General features: G+C 43.1%; 1 protein-coding gene across 13 annotated transcripts in view; it reads right to left on the reverse strand.

The window, feature by feature from the left end:
- pod1 (coronin) overlaps nucleotides 1-20,160 on the reverse strand; it is a 40,182-nt gene that overhangs the window by 7,826 nt on the left and 12,196 nt on the right. For 3 of the 13 annotated variants that reach the window (XM_028309020.1, XM_028309013.1, XM_028309021.1), the window contains exons 7-22: nucleotides 19,033-19,173; nucleotides 17,447-18,016; nucleotides 16,864-16,972; nucleotides 16,179-16,307; nucleotides 15,263-15,383; nucleotides 9,949-10,050; nucleotides 9,061-9,158; nucleotides 8,560-8,673; nucleotides 7,821-8,063; nucleotides 6,736-6,995; nucleotides 6,100-6,221; nucleotides 5,260-5,398; nucleotides 4,516-4,647; nucleotides 3,986-4,060; nucleotides 3,426-3,561; nucleotides 970-1,085 (exon numbers count right to left, since the gene is read on the reverse strand). In XM_028309020.1, the coding sequence (XP_028164821.1) occupies nucleotides 970-1,085; nucleotides 3,426-3,561; nucleotides 3,986-4,060; nucleotides 4,516-4,647; nucleotides 5,260-5,398; nucleotides 6,100-6,221; nucleotides 6,736-6,995; nucleotides 7,821-8,063; nucleotides 8,560-8,673; nucleotides 9,061-9,158; nucleotides 9,949-10,050; nucleotides 15,263-15,383; nucleotides 16,179-16,307; nucleotides 16,864-16,972; nucleotides 17,447-18,016; nucleotides 19,033-19,173 (2,607 nt within the window). Of the gene's footprint in view, nucleotides 1-969; nucleotides 1,086-3,425; nucleotides 3,562-3,985; nucleotides 4,061-4,515; nucleotides 4,648-5,259; nucleotides 5,399-6,099; nucleotides 6,222-6,735; nucleotides 6,996-7,820; nucleotides 8,064-8,559; nucleotides 8,674-9,060; nucleotides 9,159-9,948; nucleotides 10,051-10,285; nucleotides 10,450-10,847; nucleotides 11,091-12,005; nucleotides 12,120-12,487; nucleotides 12,586-13,190; nucleotides 13,293-13,583; nucleotides 13,705-13,897; nucleotides 14,027-14,494; nucleotides 14,604-15,262; nucleotides 15,384-16,178; nucleotides 16,308-16,863; nucleotides 16,973-17,446; nucleotides 18,017-19,032; nucleotides 19,174-20,160 lie in introns of all 13 variants that reach the window. The other 10 variants (XM_028309017.1, XM_028309016.1, XM_028309023.1 and 7 more) reach the window with 10 other exon arrangements.

The following is a 20,160-nucleotide window of genomic DNA, read 5'->3' on the forward strand; positions in this document are numbered from 1 at the left end:
TATTATTATTCTGTGGCTGGAGCGACGATCTGATGAAGGTCCCGAGAAGTACCTGGATGAGGGTAGCGCAGGACCGGTCGTTATGGAAATCCTTGGGGGAGGCCTTTGTCCAGTGGACGTCATTTGGCTGAAACGAATAACACCACAGAATAATAATAAGTACTACGTACAGAAGTTTTACTTCAAGTATTTAAAAAAATGTATGCTCAATGTCATTAACAATATGGTGTAATTTAGCCTGTCTCAAGAGTCAAGCACTATTTTGTTGACAAACGTCAGTGATCGGTACTGCGCCGAAGCTACAGGGCTGACTTCGGNTCTTGTCGAATAGTATCCTGTAGGTGGGCCATCGTGCGTGTTTTGTTTTCGATGTAAACTTGCGGAGATAAACAGGCCTGCTACTAGGTGGAGCGACGATCTGGTGAAGGTCGCGAGAAGTACCTGGATGAGGGTAGCGCAGGACCGGTCCTTATGGAAATCCTTGGGGGAGGCTTTTGTCCAGCAGTGGACGTCATCGGGACTATTCCCACCTCTCGTTCCCACCACTGCAACTCCTGTGTAGCCAGGATCTACAGCTTGACCGCCACAAAAACCCAACCAATGAAGGTCAAGTTTGTCCCGGGGGAAAGTTAAACTGTCATTGGACCCGCAACGAAATTAATCAGAAGAACATAGNTTGGATAGACTATAGGAGCGCCTATTAGATATGTCTCAACACAGTTGTGACACAACAGCAAGAGATAAATATTTTTATAGAGTATATCTAAAACGTGATGTTTCCCTTAAAAATATTATTTCATTCTAAATTCTTACATTCGTGGATAAGGCTTGTTGTTTGTGTGCCAGCTGAAATAAGCTACATTTTCGAGATAAACATGTGATGTTTATCACATAGTAGAGATATAATGTTTTCAAATTCAAGTTACAAAAATCACTTGTTAAAGAGAGAGAGAGAGAGACAACACTTACGTTTTCCTGCTTCTGCTTGGCGTCGAGCGGCGTGTGTGAGCGGATGAGGTCGGGCTTCGGTTTCTGCGCCTCACGCGGCTCGCGGGCCACCGGTGATACAGTGGTATGCGCGGACACTGCACAACACAACATATATTAAGTACTTTGACGTTAAATTTTTTATTACATTTGAGGTACAGATACAAATCGATATAGATCAAGTGGCCACCACGGATCGGAAGACTTAGTGTGAGCAGTTTCCCCATTTATCTTCTTCAGGGCCACGCAAAAGTCGTAGTGCACGTCGATCCATTCATCATTATCATCATCATTTCAGCCATAGGACGTCCACTGATGAACACAGGCTTCCTCTAATGCTTTCCAAGTTGATCGATTGGTAGCGGCCTGCGTCCAGCGCTTCCCTGCTACCTTATGATGTCGTCGGTCCACCTTGTGGGTGGACGTCCCACATTGCGTTTTTTGGTACGCGGCGTCCATTCCAGAACCTTGCTGCCCCATCGGCCGTCAGTTCTGCGTACTACGTGCCCTGCCCAGTGCCACTTCAGCTTGCTAATTCGTCGGGTTATGTCAGCGACTTTAGTTAGCTTACGGATCTCCTCATTTCTGATTGAATCTCGTAAAGAAACACCGAGCATAGCCCTCTCCATAGCACGCTGTGCAACGTCAACCCATTGGTGGTCGTGACTAAAGCCCGGTCTGTGAGCACGTAGAATTTTGTCCAATGACCCCTAGCTACCCATCCTTATCGCTCGCGCGTAATTATATTGCTGTCGCGACTGTGCGACGGCGCCCGCAGTAAGTGTGCGAACGCGACAGCAACATAATTACGCGCGAGCGATAAGGATGGGTAGCTTGGGGTCATTGGACAAAATTCTACGTGCGCACGGACCAGACTATACTAGATGGAGCGACGATCTGGTGAAGGTCGCGAGAAGTACCTGGATGCGGGTAGCGCAGGACCGGTCGTTATGGAAACACTTGGAGGCTTTTGTCCAGCAGTGGACGTCATTTGGCTGAAACGAATAACACCACAGAATAATAATAAGTACTACGTACAGAAGTTTTACTTCGCGAAAGTATTTAAAAAAATGTATGCTCAATGTCATTAACAATATGGTGTAATTTAGCCTGTCTCAAGAGTCAAGCACCATTTTGTTGACAAACGTCAGTGATCGGCACTGCGCCGAAGCTATAGGGCTGACTTCGGTAAAATGATGTGACGTGAGGTGCCAAACTGCGGAAAATGGCGGAGGAAATACATGATTTAGCATGAATTATCATGAATAATATTAACTACTTATTTACCTCTCAGTGTCCAATGGGGAAGAGGCGTGAGATAGATAGATAAATTGTTTATTTGTTGTAACACACTTTTTTTTATTAGTTGCTATTGAAATTCAATTCAATATCGAAATAAAGTTAGTTAGTCAAGAAACACACTAGGTGACACCACTGGTATTTTGTTACACAGGTTAGTAATAATTTCAACAGTTGCAATATAACAAAAGTGACAAAACAACATAAGATAAAGATTACTAGCGTTTCAAATAGCTCCCTGCGTCAGTGTGATGTGTGCCGCAGCGATGCAAAACACTGATTTTCAGCTTTTGCTAGAGAACGCATGAAGCGTACAGGTACGGAATGAACCCGCTCGCTTTCGGAAACAATATCTACATTAGTATAAAATATATGATGAGACAAATAATCTAATGGTATAGTGTGCTTACTCTCTATGAAAGTGTTCTTTCACAGAAAGAAGCAGTGGAAAGGGGGAGCGAGAGACCTCAGCCGACACTCCGGTCATCCGCCGCCGACACCCTGGGCGCAAGAGGACAGCTTATGGTCTCCAACTGTCCCTTCCTAACAGGCCTCGGTCGCTAGACATGGAGGTGTCTGGTGGCGGCTAAGGACGAATGCTACAGACAACAGCCAATGACGATGTCCCGCGTTCCCTCATATCACTCATATGGATCATGGCAGAAACAGTCAGGTTTTTAGTGGGTGTAGGGGCTACCTANACACAAGAATACGCGTGCGTGAGTCAATGTTCGCTCGTATGTGAGACCTTGTCGAATAGTATCCTGTAGGTGGGCCATCGTGCGTGTTTTGTTTTCGATGTAAACTTGCGGAGATAAACAGGCCTGCTACTAGGTGGAGCGACGATCTGGTGAAGGTCGCGAGAAGTACCTGGATGAGGGTAGCGCAGGACCGGTCCTTATGGAAATCCTTGGGGGAGGCTTTTGTCCAGCAGTGGACGTCATCGGGACTATTCCCACCTCTCGTTCCCACCACTGCAACTCCTGTGTAGCCAGGATCTACAGCTTGACCGCCACAAAAACCCAACCAATGAAGGTCAAGTTTGTCCCGGGGGAAAGTTAAACTGTCATTGGACCCGCAACGAAATTAATCAGAAGAACATAGGAGGACGTCATTTGGCTGAAACGAATAACACTCACGAGGCTCCATGCCGGGCGGCTGCAGGCTGACGGTGCGCGGCGGCACGAGGCGGCCGGCCAGCCAGTCCGCGCCGCTCTGCCACGGCTCCCACGTCACCAGCGTCGGTGGGAACAGATCGTCTTGGAATAACTCGCTCTGAGGACATAAATTACAATTTTTTTTATGGTTTTTGGAGGATTGAGGATTTGGTCTACTGTCTCCAAGCTTACCAAACGGTTTAAAGAGGCCCGATTTCGAATATTTCTCCCTTAGGCCCGGTTTCCACCACGGCGGAGCGCAGAGGAGATGCGTTCTGAATTTGGTTATTCAACATACATCAAATCTCATTATTTCCACATAGGTATATTCTCTTCGCTCCGCACCGCGCTGCCGCCGCGCGCCGCTTTCAAATTCTATGGAAAAATGAGTCCGCCCAACATATCTTTCTTCTCCGCTTCGCTACGCTTTGATGGAAACCGGGCCTAACAAGAAAGTGGAGATGATCCAAAACTACACGTCTGAATAGCCGTGATCAGATAATCTATTACTGTGTGTTAGAATAAAATTAATATAATCTCACCTTTATTCTAGGCACCGTGAATGATAATGGTTCAATGGTACCATTTGTAAGCCGCAACGCTTTCGCGAACTCAACCTGTAACAATACCAAAATATTCAGTTAATCCAATGGTCACTAACTCGTGTATATTAATAAACTAGCGTTTATTAATATACGGGTTGAATTTTGCAAAATCCCGTCTTAGTAAGCAAGCACCTACGTTGTAAATGAAAAATTTACACTTTTAGCACTTGTAGTTTCTGAGATTTCGAAATGAGTGACCTTTTGCTTTTATATCTACTTATATTCTGAAAATATTATAAATGCGAAAGTTTGTATGGATGTCTGGATGTGAACATGTTTATTACTCTTTAACGCAAAAATTACTGAACGGATTTTGATGAAATTTTACAGTATTATTGTTTATAACCCAAAATAACATGTTATAGGGTATAATTTATGACGATCTGTGACAAACTAAATTCCACGCGGGTAAAGACGCGGACAAAAGTTAGTGTATAGATATTGGTAAAAACTAAATAATACGTTACCTTTTCAACAGCGCATATATTCTTCTGCAGGAACGCGATACCTTGATGTAAAGTCATGGCGCGGTGATGCGACAACGCGCATACGTATGGAGGCTCACACGTCACTTCGTAGCAGTAGATTGTGGAGTCACCCTGTTGGAATATAAGAATTTTAATATCAGTTAATGACTTGGATTTAACAACAGCGAAATTAATAAAAGTAGGTAGATAAATAACACAGAAACACAGTTGGGGCAGAAAAGTTCTTGATTGGCGACCACGGGCCAGAAAATTTAGAGTAGGCAGGCCCGCCACTAGGTGGACCGACGATCTGGTGAAGGTCGCGGCAGTTACAATCAGCGTCAAAAAGTTCATGACACCTAAAGTGGTCAATAAGTTTGATAACACAACCTTATTCCAATTTTGATAAAGCATGTTGCGAACATTGGCTACTTTTACTACGAACTATTTGACGCTGACTGTTTCGTCGTCTCGCCTCCTCCTCGCCTGAGGTAATTATGGAAATCCTTGGGGAGATATTTTTCCAGCGATGGGCGTCATTTGGCTGAAATGAACGCACTAATAAATAACACTGCATGTCACCAAAGAAATTTACACAACACCACAACGTCATCTAGATAGACGAATCCTACATGTACCATTTCATTTTCTTTATTAATTTTGTATCATGGCCGCCTTCACCGTTGTAATTCAAACCATGTAAGTCCTAAACATAAAGTTGAAATCAATTTTGAACATTCTTACCCGTCCAGTCAAGAAGAGAGTGCCTGAATCGTGGTCAATGTGTATCTGGAGGATCGCAGGCGACACGTCAAGTCCCACCGTGCAGATCGGGGCTGACAAATCTGACGCCTTGTACAGATATATCTGGCGCTCTGACACCCTGTTGAAATATTAAGATTACAAGCGCTGAACGTTTAGATTGTATTCTTCTAAAGGAGCGCCAACGATAGCGAACAAAAGTTATTCACACTGCCGCGTTCACGTTCCAGATATTTTCCTTGAAAAATTCCGCAATCTTAAAATCAGAAACGTCAAAATAATGCATTGAACGCCACGGCCAATGACAGGACGCGTCAATGTGAACATGCAGGCTGAACACATTGGTTTGACCGATGTTTTACACCAGTGATTTTTAACCTGTGGGTCGCGACCTCCTGGCGAAGCCTCTTTAAGGGGGTCGCGAGAGGTCGTAAAAACTACCTCGTATTCGGTCCCTAAAACATCTTTGTAACATTATAAAATGCATGAAAAAAACGAACAGTCGGTGGGTCGCAAAATATTTTTTGATACTAGGGGGGTCATAACATGAAAATGGTTGAAAAACACTGTTTTACACAATTCAACTATTAATAAGTGTTACAGTTCCAATAATTAGGAGCATTTTGAACTTTTTTTTACGTATCTAATGAGGGTTTTCGCGATTGAAAAATCCGCCAGACAAATGCTGCGTGATTGGTGGATTTTGACATATCTGTCAATGTCATGTCATGTCATTTTTATACAATATTTTTTTTAACATCTTGCTGTCGCAAAATAGAATCTATTACAACTGCAATAAGACGTCATCAACAAACAACTCACTTATCAAACCCGGTGACGACGAGATGCGTGGCGTTGAGAGCCCACACGACGCGCGCGCCGCGGCTGCCCGCTGGGCCCGGCCCACTGCGGAGAGGCTCCGTCGATGCGCGCGGCTTGTATATCTGGAAACGATATTAGATACTGAAATAACTTCAACCCATCGCGCCATTCGACTGTAAACCGTTTTAAATATCCGTCTATTCAAGTAAATAGAGCAGAATATACCGTCTATGCAGGTTACATTCTTAGAAAGTTGTTAGAGGCACGAAAAACGAGCATGTTATCAACCTGCATCGATATTCTAAATTCGAATACTGTAGATAATAATAGGATCGATATTTATCATTATGATTTCATTATCGGACCAATTTAATGATGAGAAAAGAAACAGAAAATTAAAAAACCATTTCCCAGAAATACCTTGCGAATGCAAGACATCAGTTAAAAAGTAAATATATTTACATAATGCAGCAGTACGCTTTATCCACTGTAAATTCGTACTGAATATCGACCTATTATTGTGAAGTGGTGAAATGTAAGTAAGAAATCTGGATACTAGAAACAAATGCGTAAACAAAATGGTCCAAGATAGAAAACGAAGAATAACTAGAACATTAAATTAATTGGGACACTCACTCTGATCAATCCATCCCTGCACACAGTAGCCAAGTACTCGCCACACGGCGACCAGTCAATGGAGAATATCTGATCGCCATGTCCAGTCAAGGTAATGGCCGCTACTGGAACTTCAGGGGTCAGGTCCCAAATCTTGATGGTCAGGTCATGAGCAGCGGTGGTCAGCAGGTTGGAAGCCGTCGGGTGGAAACGGATCAGGTAGATCTTGTCCGGGTGAGCGGCGAACGTGCGCTCCGGTTCGTTGGATGATTCTAGTAAACCTAGGTGTGGAAGAATAAATGTTATGAGTGATCGCTCAATGTACAAGAGATACTATTTAATATGTAGTGATGCATTTTTATTTATATTTTTATGATAAAAGCATAAGGCTGTTAAAAGGTATAAATACATTTTGCGATTTTTGCAAATCACGAATATGAGTCGTCATTTAAATAGTCTCACGCCAAATCCTGCAGCGGCGGGGGGTGTAGCAGAGTGTGGGGCACGATGACCCCCTCGTGACCCTCACCTAGAGACACAGTGAGCACTAGCTACTCGTTCACCATTAGACGATCATCATCAAAGAGGTCCCACGCCTAGTCCTGCAGCAGCATTTGGGGCACCATGCCCCCAGGGAGGGGCACGATGTCCCCCTCGCGGCCCCCACCTAGATACAGAGCCGCCGCTAGCTACTCGACACTCACCGCCTTTCTCTATTATCCATTCGCGCACCAGCCCGTCGTCGCAAGCAACCATTAGGCGATCGTCATCAAACGGGTCCCACGCCCAGTCCTGCAGCGGCGCGGGGTGCAGTAACGCGTGGGGCACCATACCGCCAGAGTGGGGGGCACGATGACCCCCACCTAGAGACACAGTGCGCACTAGCTACTCGTCACTCACCGCCTTCCTTTATTATCCACTCGCGCACCAGTCCGTCGTCGCAAGCAACCATTAGGCGATCGTCATCAAACGGGTCCCACGCCCAGTCCTGCTGCGACGCGGGATGCAGCAGTTCGTGGGGCACCATACCGCCTGGGTGGGGGGCACGATGACCTCACCTGACCCCCACCTAGAGACACAGTGCGCACTAGCTACTCGACACTCACCGCCTTCCTCTATTATCCACTCGCGCACCAGCCCGTCGTCACAAGCGACCATGAGGCGATCGTCATCGAAGGGGTCCCACGCCCAGTCCTGCAGCGGCGCGGGGTGCAGTAACGCGTGGGGCACCATGCCCCCCGGCAGAGGGGGTGCACCGCGCGCGCGGCGGGTGGCCCCCAGGGGCATGGTGATGATCCCCACGCGGCCTCCGCCCCCGCTGAGAGGAACGGCGCAATGGACGCCGTTAGCTACAAAAAAAAACTATTTATCAGACGGGCTAAGATGGGTGCCGTGATAAAATCTTTTCGATTAATTTAGACGACAAATGTATAGGATTTTCGCGTGAAGTCGACAAAAGCTTATCGCTGCGCGCATCTTAGGCCTACAGCGTTTAGGCTCTACTATACAGTAGCACGACCCCTAATTTATTAAGGCTGCTTACTGGTCAGACGAGTTAGAGCCCTTTCTAACGGCAATCCAGTTTTGCACCCTGCATTACTGGACCCAGCAAAACTGGACTTATGTGTTCACACGACATAGTATACCGTTTTTTGTGGTACGAGCATTTGCAAAAAACGTATGTAGGAAGCTGCTAATTGGAATCCTGTTTCAAAATAAAATCAATTTCCAAATAGGCAAAAACTCGTATTTTTTAATACCAGGAGTTGGGGATCATCAAAATAAGTACCATTTATCTTTTTATTCTATTTGCTACTGCACTTTATAGTTTGCTTCAAATCTTACCATAGAAACCATTGCACTCGCCAGAAACCTGTCTGCTGATGTTCTTGATGTTCTCCACATGCAGCGACTTGTGGGCGGGCGTGCCCTTCAAGTGACGGAACTTTGACACTTTACCTGTGGAACAACACTAGATTAAAATAGCTGTTTTGCCAGAACTCCCGCGAAATATTTTAGCCAGTCCTTTTTTTAATAGTTTATTTTCGTGATGATTATTCTAAGAAATCCTAAAAGATTCTTTATTCCAGTTAAATAGAGCCAAATAAAATAACTATCAAAATGTATAAATCTGACGCTTAACTGAGTCAAGTGCCTGAGGTATGAGAGCGACACGGGAGTGTATTTATAACGGCCAAAAGTCACCGAGACTTCAGATCTCCTTCAGATTTGTATGTTCTGTCACGTCATGATATCTGTCGCCCCTCTTAAGTCAAGCACTGACTCAGTTTAGCTCTACTATACCTATTACACAAACAAAAAGAAGCGAGAAATATAAAATCTTACCGAACACAGTAGAAGTCCTCTTTGTGGCAACATTGGGGACTGATGCTCTCTTGTCTTCACGGTCGGGACTCTTGCGGGACTTCAAGGAGTCTCTGCGTCTGAAATATTTTATTTTTATTAGCTTCATGAAAAGAAACACTTGTGATAAGAATATGTATTTGTGAAATTTGATTTTGAATCTATAAGCGGGTTTTCCACCACGAGTGGAGCGAACCTATTAACAGAGTAAATACAAATGAGTAGGTCATCTTCAAGGAAACGCACGGGCGCGGTTTGTATGTGAGCGCGCCAATATACGTATGCGGCGCGCACGCACACACTGACAAAATTTAGCGTGGATTAGCATAGCAACCACGACTGGCTCCCCAGCCAGTCGTGGTTGTGCCCAATTTTGTCAGTGTGTGCGTGCGCGCCGCATACGTATATTGGCGCGCTCACATACAAACCGCGCTCAGTGCGTTTCTATGAAGATGACCTACTCATTTGTATTACTACTCTGCTATTAACGATCCGTTTACCTCTCAATACAAAAATGCATTACCAACAAAAGTATAGCGAAAATGACAAAGAGAGTAAAAATGAGCTCGCTCGTCAAATCAATACCCCTGAACTCTTTCTCGGTAGAAAAGCAATCCTATTTTATGTACACAAAGACCGCTCCGCTAGACATCCTTGGTTCATTTCTCTGTGGTGGTGGAAAACGGGCTGTCTTTTTCTTTTTTTTTATGCATAACAAGGCAGGTATTTGACCGCAATCGCACCTGGTGTTAAGTGAGATGCAGTCTAGGATGGTACACATCTGCCGCTCTGCCGACCCGGATTATAGTGTTTAATACTTAGAAGCACATTTACTAAACATAGACATTTTATTTCATTTGTATCACCTACCTTAGCGGAGCGGGAGAGGGCGGGGTCTCAGATTCGACTGCAACGCTCACAGATCGCATCTCGTAAGCACGGCGGCGATCTGCTATGGATTGGTTGTTGCCACTGTGATAATACACATTCAATATTAAAATAGAGTAGGTATTCTTCATTCTTCTTCGCTTACTATGGGCCTCATAAGAAGGCTCAAGGTCACCCAAAGGGCGATGGAGCGGGCTATGCTCGGAGTTTCCCTGCGTGATCGAAACAGAAATGAGGAGATCCGCAGGAGAACCAAAGTAACCGACATAGCTCGCAGAATTGCTAAAATCAAGTGGCAGTGGGCGGGGCACATAGCTCNCGCCGCTACTGGAACCTCAGGGGTCAGGTCCCAAATCTTGATGGTCAGGTCGTGGGCAGCGGTCGTCAGCAGGTTGGAAGCCGTCGGGTGGAAACGGATCAGGTAGATCTTGTCCGGGTGAGCGGCGAAGGTCCGCTCCGGTTCGTTCGATGATTCTAGTAAACCTGGGGTGGATGATGGAAAAATTAAGGTAATGATTGATAGTAACTTATTGAATACTCAACAAACGGCCTATCTGACAGGCTATTTGTTTGCAGCCATGTATTTTTTAAAGATAAAATCATAAGGCTGCCAGGGAGCAGACGATTTATTTTTGGGTTAATGGGCATCTAACTAATAGTATGTATACTTTCGAGTTATTTTGATTACCTAATCCTATTTAGTGTATGAAAAACGTCATGCGTCCAAAGAGTTGTTACATTGAAAAAAAGACTAGAAACCGATAGGTAATCAAGTGATGTAATCGACTTATCGGGCGCAGGGCGAAGCCGCAGTGGGCAGCTCTATGACCCCCAAGCGGCCACCGCCCCCACCTAGACACGTTCCAGCGGGTATCACTTACCGCCTTCCTCTATTATCCACTCGCGCACCAGTCCGTCGTCGCAAGCAACCATTAGGCGATCGTCATCAAACGGGTCCCACGCCCAGTCCTGCAGCGGCGCGGGGTGCAGTAACGCGTGGGGCACCATGCCCCCCGGCAGGGGGGGCGCACCGCGCGCGCGGCGGGTGGCCCCCAGGGGCATGGTGATGATCCCCACGCGGCCTCCGCCCCCGCTGAGAGGAACGGCGCAATGGACGCCGTTAGCTACAAAAAAAACGGTTATCAGCCGGGCTAAGATGGGCGCCGTGATAAAAAAAAAATCGATGAATTTAGACAAATGTAAAGTCTGTTCGCCGAGAGTTAATAAAAAAAATTAAATATCAGAGGTTCTAAACTCATTATAAATTGCGGCCCGCTAATTATTTTTGTCGATATAATGAAAAAGTTTGGAGATTATCATTATTATCTCTTTTAAATTTACGGGAATTATTCCGGTTAGGGCATACGTGGGGATACGGATCAAACACGTGGCGTCCATGTGTTGGATAAAAAGTATTTCATTATTATCAAGTGGCTTATAGTGTATCCCAATGTTGGGCAAAGCCCTACCCACTGTCATACCATTCATTTCGGTCTTATGTAAAATAAATCTATTCCGTTTCACACATTGCGTTTCACACATTGCGGCCCGCCGGCCGGGGCGCTTGACGACAGCTGCGTGGCTCGGACCATGGTACTCAGTGCGCGTTGTGACAAACGACGCCCGCCATACAGAAAGCGATAATTAAGCGACAGTCGCTATTGCAAGACATTTCATAATATTTATCAACTCTCGGCGAACAGACTTTAAGGGTTTATCACGTGAAATCGATAAGATGGCGCGATAAAAGCTTATCGCGGCGCCCTAGGCCAACAGCCTCGAGCATTCGGGATGTACTTGTACTATACAGTAGCACAACCCTTTCCAATTTATCAAAGGCAATTAGTAGACTTGGCCTACATTCCCAGTTCTGGTAAGGCGAGTTAGAGGTTCGTAATGTAAAATGAAATAAGTTTTGAAATAGGCAAAAACGCATACCTGCTCACTCCACTATTAAGTCCTAACCACAAAAAAAGAAGACGTATCGTATCTTTATATTCTATTTGCTACTGCACTTTATAGTATGGTTTAAAACTTACCATAGAAACCATTGCACTCGCCAGAAACCTGTCTGCTGATGTTCTTGATGTTTTCCACATGCAGTGACTTGTGCGCGGGCGTGCCCTTCAAGTGACGGAACTTTGACACTTTGCCTGTGGAACAACACTAGATTAAAATAGCAGTCTTGCTAATTTTGCGAAATATTTTGGCAAGTCCTTTCTTTAAAAGAAAATTATTTTTACCATAATATTTTTTTGAAATCCTGCATTTAATTCCAGAAAATGAAATGGAGCCAAATAAAAATGCTATCTATAGGTCTAGCGCTAACTCAGTGCCTGAAGACTAAGTATGAAAGCAGCACGGGAGGGGTGACATTGACATATGACGTGACAGAGCATATAAATCTGAAACACATTTGAAGCCTCGCTGACGTTTGACGTCCCAAAAGCACTGAAGTTAAGCACTATCTATAAAAATAGAGAACAAAAATAAGCGAGAAATGGCAAATATAAAATCTTACCAAACACAGTAGAAGTCCTCTTTGTGGCAACATTGGGGACTGATGCTCTCTTGTCTTCACGGTCAGGACTCTTGCGGGACTTCAAGGAGTCTCTGCGTCTGAAATATTTTATTTTTATTAGGTTCATGAAAACAATACCGTGTACCATTACAGACGGTCTTTAAAAATATTAATTGCCCGTACTTGTGACATTTGTTTTTGAATCTAAAGCGGTTTTTCTACCACGAGCGGAACGAACCTATTAATGATCCGTCTACCTCGTAATACAAAAATGCATACATCTGTTTCCAGCAACAAAAAGTCTAGAGAAAATAACAAAGAGAATAAAAATGAGCTCGCTCATCAAATCAATACTCCCGAACTCTTTCTCCGTGGAAAAGCTATATTTTATGAACACAAAGACCGCTCCTCTTGACATCCCTGGTTCAGTCTCTTTGGCGGTGTAAAACGGGCTTTCATAAATTAGAACGGGCTTATATACGTTTTACACCGCTTTCATAAATTAGAACGGGCTTATCCTCTTTGTCAGTTTTGCGGTGCCCTTACGGGGGGTCATGTGTACAATGTACTTAAATTGTATTTTCCCACCTGTATTTACCATGTGACAAGCGAATAAATAAATAAGAAACACATTTACTAAACATAGAGATTTCGTTACTTTCATTTCGTTATAAATATTTGTATTTGTGTTTGTATCACTTACCTTAGCGGAGCGGGAGAGGGCGGAGTTTCGGACTCGACTGCAACGCTCACAGATCGCATTTCGTACGCGCGGCGGCGATCTGCTATGGATTGGTTGTTGCCACTGTGAAAAAAAAATCAATTTTAAAATATAGTACGTATTCTAATGAGATAAAGGCCAACTTCGCTAGCTCAATAAATGGTTCGTTTTTCTAATAAGTCACAACTCGATCGAGTTAACTGCGCACCTCGCTGGTATGCGACTCTCTCTCGCACTCACCCGCACACCACCCCGCGTTTGCCGCGTCCGTACCAAAGCGTGTGACGTCATAGCACCCGGTGCGCAGTTAACTTGGCCGGGTAGTAAGGACCAATTTCCCTCAAAAACAGCAGGCACTGATATCTTAGTACTCACTCAGTAGTCTCGAAGAGCTTTCTTCTTTCAGCAGTGCTCGGTGTCTTTGGTCGGTACCCCGAATCGGAAGAGTTGACTTCTTCTTCTAAGCTCGTGTCCGATTTTCCGTTTGTATATTCTTCTACAAAACACAAAAAAAAACAATCACAAAACTGCAGAGGCTACAGAATGATGTACAGCTATTTTAGTACATTCGTACACGCACTTTTCGTTGGAAAATAGCCGCTAATTTGTATTAGCACTTATCTGATCACTTATCGTTTCCACCCTGTAGTCAGATGAGCTGTCGTCTGTATATTGAGTGATTGGGGTACCTTTATTAGGAGCAACGTCTACGTCGCTAGTCGGCGAGAGAGACTTCTCTTTTTCCTCCACAGGCTCTTTGACGACCGGTGGAGTAGATACAGGAGTAGTGGCCGTGGGTCCCGAGAGAGGAGACGTTGCTGAAATATAGCATAACAGTTCACGTTGGTTGTTATCGCATAGATCGAAATAGAGGTTTTTCATTAACGATTCCGATTTCGAAAGTACGGAACTTTCGATTGATTTTGCGATTTCGATTTCGAACTCCGAATGACTGCACCTTCGATCTCGATTCTGATTTTTAATCGGAAGTTATATCGGAGGTCGATGTGCAGTGGCACAATACAGACACGTTTATACTTGTCACGCAGGGAACCTCCCGTTTCCCGCGCCATCTGTGGATTAGCTACTCATTTTCCTGTTTTGTTTCATTTACGGCATGTTGTGCGTTCGCATTTCATTTAAATAATGTAATATAATTTCTCCTACATACAATTTACATTATGTAGATGCTATCGATAATGTTAAAATGTCATTATCAATCACCTTTTCCGATTGATAGTTGTTACTCGACTAAAAACTCACATATACTCGGACTAAGCACTTACCAGAGTCCGATTTGGGCAGACCTGGCACAGCCGGCACTGAGAACACCTTGTCGAACGAGAACTCCTCGTTGCCAGTCGACGCTGAGAACGGCTTGGGACCGAGACGAGGCTGTCAAACACACAACACTTTAAATGACAGTAAATATCAAAGTAAATCACCTTGAATATGCATAGAGCCCTGCGCAAACGAGCGATTATCCAAGAGGTACGATTTGTCCATTGATATACACTCGCGAGCAAAACTATGGAATCACTTACATGAAGTTGTTTCCACGCGAACTTGTGTACTAACGAATTTGTTAGTAACAAAAAAGTGGCACCATTTTAAAGATTAAACTTTTATCTTTAAATTGATACCAAATTCATTTAAATCACACAAGTATTTAAAAAGATATTCCGGCTGATGTGAAGAAGTAACGAAAAAGACATGTATGAACTGTTTGATACGTCGCGAGTTGCGGCCTATTTAGCCCCTATAAAAGCACGCGTTTTTAGATTTTTGNTTACTTTGGGGCTAGCTGGCGCTGTGTGAAATTGTCCAAAGATTTATTATATTATTATTATTCTAATAAGTCACAACTCTATCGAGTTAACTGCGCACTTCGCTGGAATGCGACTCTCCCTCGCACTCACCCGCACACCACCCCGCGTTTGCCGCGTCCGTACCAAAGCGTGTGACGTCATAGCACCCGGTGCGCAGTTAACTTGGCCGGGTTGTAAGGACCAATTTCCCTCAAAAACAGCTGGCACTGATATCTTAGTACTCACTCAGTAGTCTCGAAAAGCTTTCTTCTCTCAGCAGTGCTCGGTGTCTTTGGTCGGTACCCCGAATCGGAAGAGTTGACTTCTTCTTCTAAGCTCGTGTCCGATTTTCCGTTTGTATATTCTTCTACAAAAGAAAATAAAGGAGTTTACACACACCGTATAAATACAGAGGTAACAGAATCACCTCTATTTATAATTTCGCTTGACGGCTTTCGTCTTTTCTTCTTTTCGACATTTGATATATTCATCATCATCATCATTTCAGCCACAGGATGTCCATTGCTGAACATAGGCCTCCCCCAATGATTTCCACAATGGCCGAGGTCGTCGGTCCACCTTGTGGGTGGACGTCCTACGCTGCGCTTTCCGGTACGTGGCCTCCACTCCAGAACCTTGCTGCCCCATCAGCCGTCAGTTCCGTCCAGATATATTATGAAGCGACAATAGCCCAATGCTATCAGTGTTATACTTCCAATACAGTATTTCATAGTTCAAACCCAGTCGTCCGCTAGACTATTGTGGTGAACCCACTCCTAACACAAGCATACTAGCTAGAAAAGTTAACAGAATAAGCTAGTGTCCTAAAAAAATTTTTAGTCCGTCAAATTTAATTAAAAAAAAAATTGGTCATGTATATTTTTAATGGTCAATCAAACAAATAATTACAAAGTTATAGTGTGTTGAAGTTCCGCGCGACGTCACAAAGTGCTGCACTTTTAAGCACTCATTGACGTCACGGGCTTTTCTTTAGAACTTTGACACGCTTTATCTCTTTACATTTTCATTAGTTTGAAAATGTGAAAAATACGTGTCGAGTATTTTTTGATAAGCTAACTGACGGACTCATTAAAACTCTTGCTTTTTTACCCAGGACACATCCCTATTATTATAAGCAATATGTACGAAGTAATTGGGTTACCTTTATTAGGAGCCACGTCTACGTCGCTAGTCGGCGAGAGAGACTTCTCTTTCTCCTCAACAGGCTCTTTGACGACCGGTGGAGTAGATACAGGAGTAGTGGCCGTGGGTCCCGAGAGAGGGGACGTTGCTGAAATATAACATAACAGTTAACGATTGTTGTTATCATAGATCGAAATAGAGGTTTTTCATTAACGATTCCGATTTCGAAAGTACGGAACTTTCGATTGATTTTGCGATTCCGATTTCGAACTCCGAATGACTTTACATCTTTGATTTCGATTCTGGTTTTAAATCGGAAGTTATATCGGAGGTCGCACAGTGGCACAGTACAGACAAGTTTATATTTGTCACGCAGGGAACCTCCCGTTTCCCGCGCCTTCTGTGGATTAGCTACTCATTATCTTGTTTTGTTTCATTTACGGCATGTTGTGCGTTCGCATTTCATTTAAATAATGTAATATAATTTCTCCTACATACAATTTACATTATGTAGATGCTATCAATTAGTTACGATGTCATTATCAATCACCTTAGTTATTTAATTTTTAGCGTTAAGAGTCGCATCTCAAACTAATTTGAAAATTTGATTTTTTCAAGTTATTTATAATTTTCAAATCAATCACCTTTTCTGATTGATAGTTATTACTCGACTAAAAACTCACAAATATTTAAACGGCACTTACCAGAGTCAGATTTGGGTAGGCCAGGCACAGCCGGCACTGAGAACACCTTGTCGAAAGAGAATTCCTCGTTGCCAGTCGACGCTGAGAACGGCTTGGGACCGAGACGAGGCTGTCAAACACAAAACGCTTTAAATGACAGTGAATATCAAAGTAAATCACCTCGAATATGCATAAAGCCCTGCGCAAACGAGGGACTATCCGAGGTACGTTTTGTCCATCGATATAGATCCCTTGTAAGCTTTATAAAATTAATGCACACAGAGGAAAGTACCCCGTAGTAAAACCTCTGAAGACAAAAGCCCCTCGCTGCGTAGACGCATGCCTTAATTCAATATACATAAAAAGGCGTATTTTTATGATAACAATTTTAAGACTACATAATAAATAAAAGAAACCGAAATAAAACTCACATTAGCAAAACAACCCAAAAAGGAAACAAACATTTGCTTAACGAAAAAATCCAAACGAAAATGTTCTCTAAAAATATCGAGTAACACGGATTTAGACAAAAAAAACTAAGCCAACTATGCAAATAATAAAACACACTTAAAAAAACTGAATCTAATACGGCTACACATCCAACCTTATAGCCAGAAATAGGCACAGCAGTGGTCCGGGGCTTCGGTTTGGGCACCTCGGAATGGTCTTCTACAGAACTCGCTTCAGAAATCGAAGATCGAGGCAGCGGCTTCGGCACTTGAACGCCGTTAATCAAACTATTACTCCGCGACAAAGAAGACTCAGTAGACTCCGAACTATCAGTCTTTTCGAAAGTCTTTTCAGTCTTTTCAACGGTCTTCTCCGTCTTTTCGGTGCAGTCACTCGCGTCGCTCTTTTCAGTGTCGACATCTTCCGTCTTTTTTTCGTAATCGTGCCCATTGTCGGTGATTTTCTTGTGGAAGCCATTTGTCTCTTTCACATCTGTGGTTGGTTCTTTATTCTTCTGTCGCTCCATGCCTTTGATTAGGTCTTTTACGTTGACAAAGTCAATGCGGTCTTCGTCTTTTGGTTCGGGCGTCGGTTGTGCTTTCTGAACTGGTTTGGAAGGTTCTTCAATTTGCGCTGGCGTGGTCGCCTTTTTGGTATCAGTCTTCTTTGGAGGAGGCATCGCTAGGACTGCTTTCACCACTTCTTCTAGATTACCTCTGTGCACCTGAAAGAAAGCATTGCATTTTACCTGGCACTATTAGAATAATAAAAACAAAATGTAAAACCAAAAATAATCCCAAACCGCATAAAATAAATTTACAAAAACGTTAAATAAAATACTCACTTCATTCATAATAAAAAGCACACTCACCCATAAAAACTAGTCTACAAAAAACCACACAAAAATACAACACCAACTAAAAAACACAAAAATAAACGGTATAATAATAAACACTTTATTTCCATCCAGTGTTAGTTACCAACGTCCAATGTACCAGGGTATGGGGAAAATTATAAAATAAATTATATCACAACAATTATTATTTATCGCAACTCATTACTACATAAACAATTACCTATTTAAAGGAAAATAATATAAACAATAATATGTACTTACACTACAACGAAACAAAATACATGCAAAAACTGCGTATATTGTACACATAATAAAAACATGTTTAATGGCAAAACATTTCAAAATTTCCACCGGCTAAAACACCTTATTTAATACACTCCGCTTAGAATTAAAAATATTGCTATTCAAACATCGCAGACTTACCTTCGGTCGGGTATAAGTGTGGGTACTAGGTACAATTCTTGGAGTAACACTAGTTACTTGTGTGGGTACAGTTGTGGAGGTTATTATTACTAGGTACATACCTGGGTACAATTATAGGGGGTACAACTAGGTACATACTTGGGTATACTTGTTGCAATTCACGAAGGCGAGTGAGCTTTACATGTGTGAGCTCGCTACTGTTCGTTTTTCAAAAGTTTTGACGGAGGCGTTTTAGAGGCGCAGTGTAAAATGTCCAAGGATATTTATTTATTTTATTTATTTATTTACATTACACTATCGTTATGTGCATGCACACCCACAAGTAAAGCTCACTCGCCTTCGTGAGTTGCGAAACTATAGTCATAGGAGGTACAACTAGGTCCACACCTGGGTACAGTTATCGGGGGTACAACTAGGTACACACCTGGGTACAGTTATTGGGGGTACAACTAGGTACATACCTGGGTACAGTTGTTGGCGTTAGGGTGCAGCGAGATGTTCGGCACAGGGTAGTCCTGGTTATCGAGCCACATGGGCGCGCTGAGGTACGTCATGCACCCGCTTGTGTCAGGGTACAGGTCAGCATGGTACTCGCGGTAGCTCTGCCAGAAAATGGTCAGGTTTAAATTAAAATATTATTATATTAGTAAAATAGGTAAACATACTTTAACCCCCTTATTAATAAAAAGTTACACCTAGGATGAACACTGGATTAAAATGACATTTCAATACTAAATGACAATTTAAGCCAGAGTTCAACTATGGTGAAGCTTTTATTTGGGGGGTCAATGTTTAATCAATGATTTTGTTGGTATTCACAAAAGGTTAAATAATTATCTCTTACATACAGGGTGTTATCCCAAAGAAGCGGTAAAGAAAGTTACGTATAGATGACCCACGCTGAACTGTCCCGCCAAACTCAATGACAGGGGGGCGCTACCATCGTTCAACTATATGGTTTCCAACATGGCAAAAATATGAACCAGCGATCCGGTATTGACGGTGGCGCCCCACTGTCAATGTCATCGACAGGACAGTCCAGTATTTTGGAACTATATTATACTCGACGAAATGAGGTTCTCTAAAGACGTCAACTATCGATCGATGTCAAAAAATCTAACTGAATAGTTGTACGAAAAGAGTTTAGTTTAAATTAATGGCTAATGGTATCACCTACCTAATTAGGCTAATGAGTTGCTAACACAACAGTGTGTAGATGTGTGAGGTATAAACAAGTCTCAATACGGTTTTGTATCTGTTCGTTCGTTCATTCGTTCGTTTCATCCGAAAGACGTCCACTGCTGGACAAAGGCCTCCCCCAAGGATTTCCAAGGATTTTGTGTATCGCTAAATACACGGTGTTAGGTAAATGGGTATATAAGCCGACACTAGCCCATGTTAACATGGGCATATAAATGGTATAGTGAAGTCAGAAAATTGATATCTTCATTTTAATTATTTTAATTTTCATACAAATCGGATTTTATAAAATTTATCTTGTATGAAAATTAAAAAAGTTAAAATGGTGATATCAAATTTCTGATTTCACCATACCATTTATATGGTCATGTTAACATGGGCTAGTGTCG

The sequence above is a fragment of the Ostrinia furnacalis genome, unplaced genomic scaffold (assembly GCF_004193835.3).
Source record: "Ostrinia furnacalis isolate ACB-3 unplaced genomic scaffold, ASM419383v2 OfSCF2600, whole genome shotgun sequence".
In the NCBI taxonomy this organism is placed as follows: domain Eukaryota; kingdom Metazoa; phylum Arthropoda; class Insecta; order Lepidoptera; family Crambidae; genus Ostrinia; species Ostrinia furnacalis.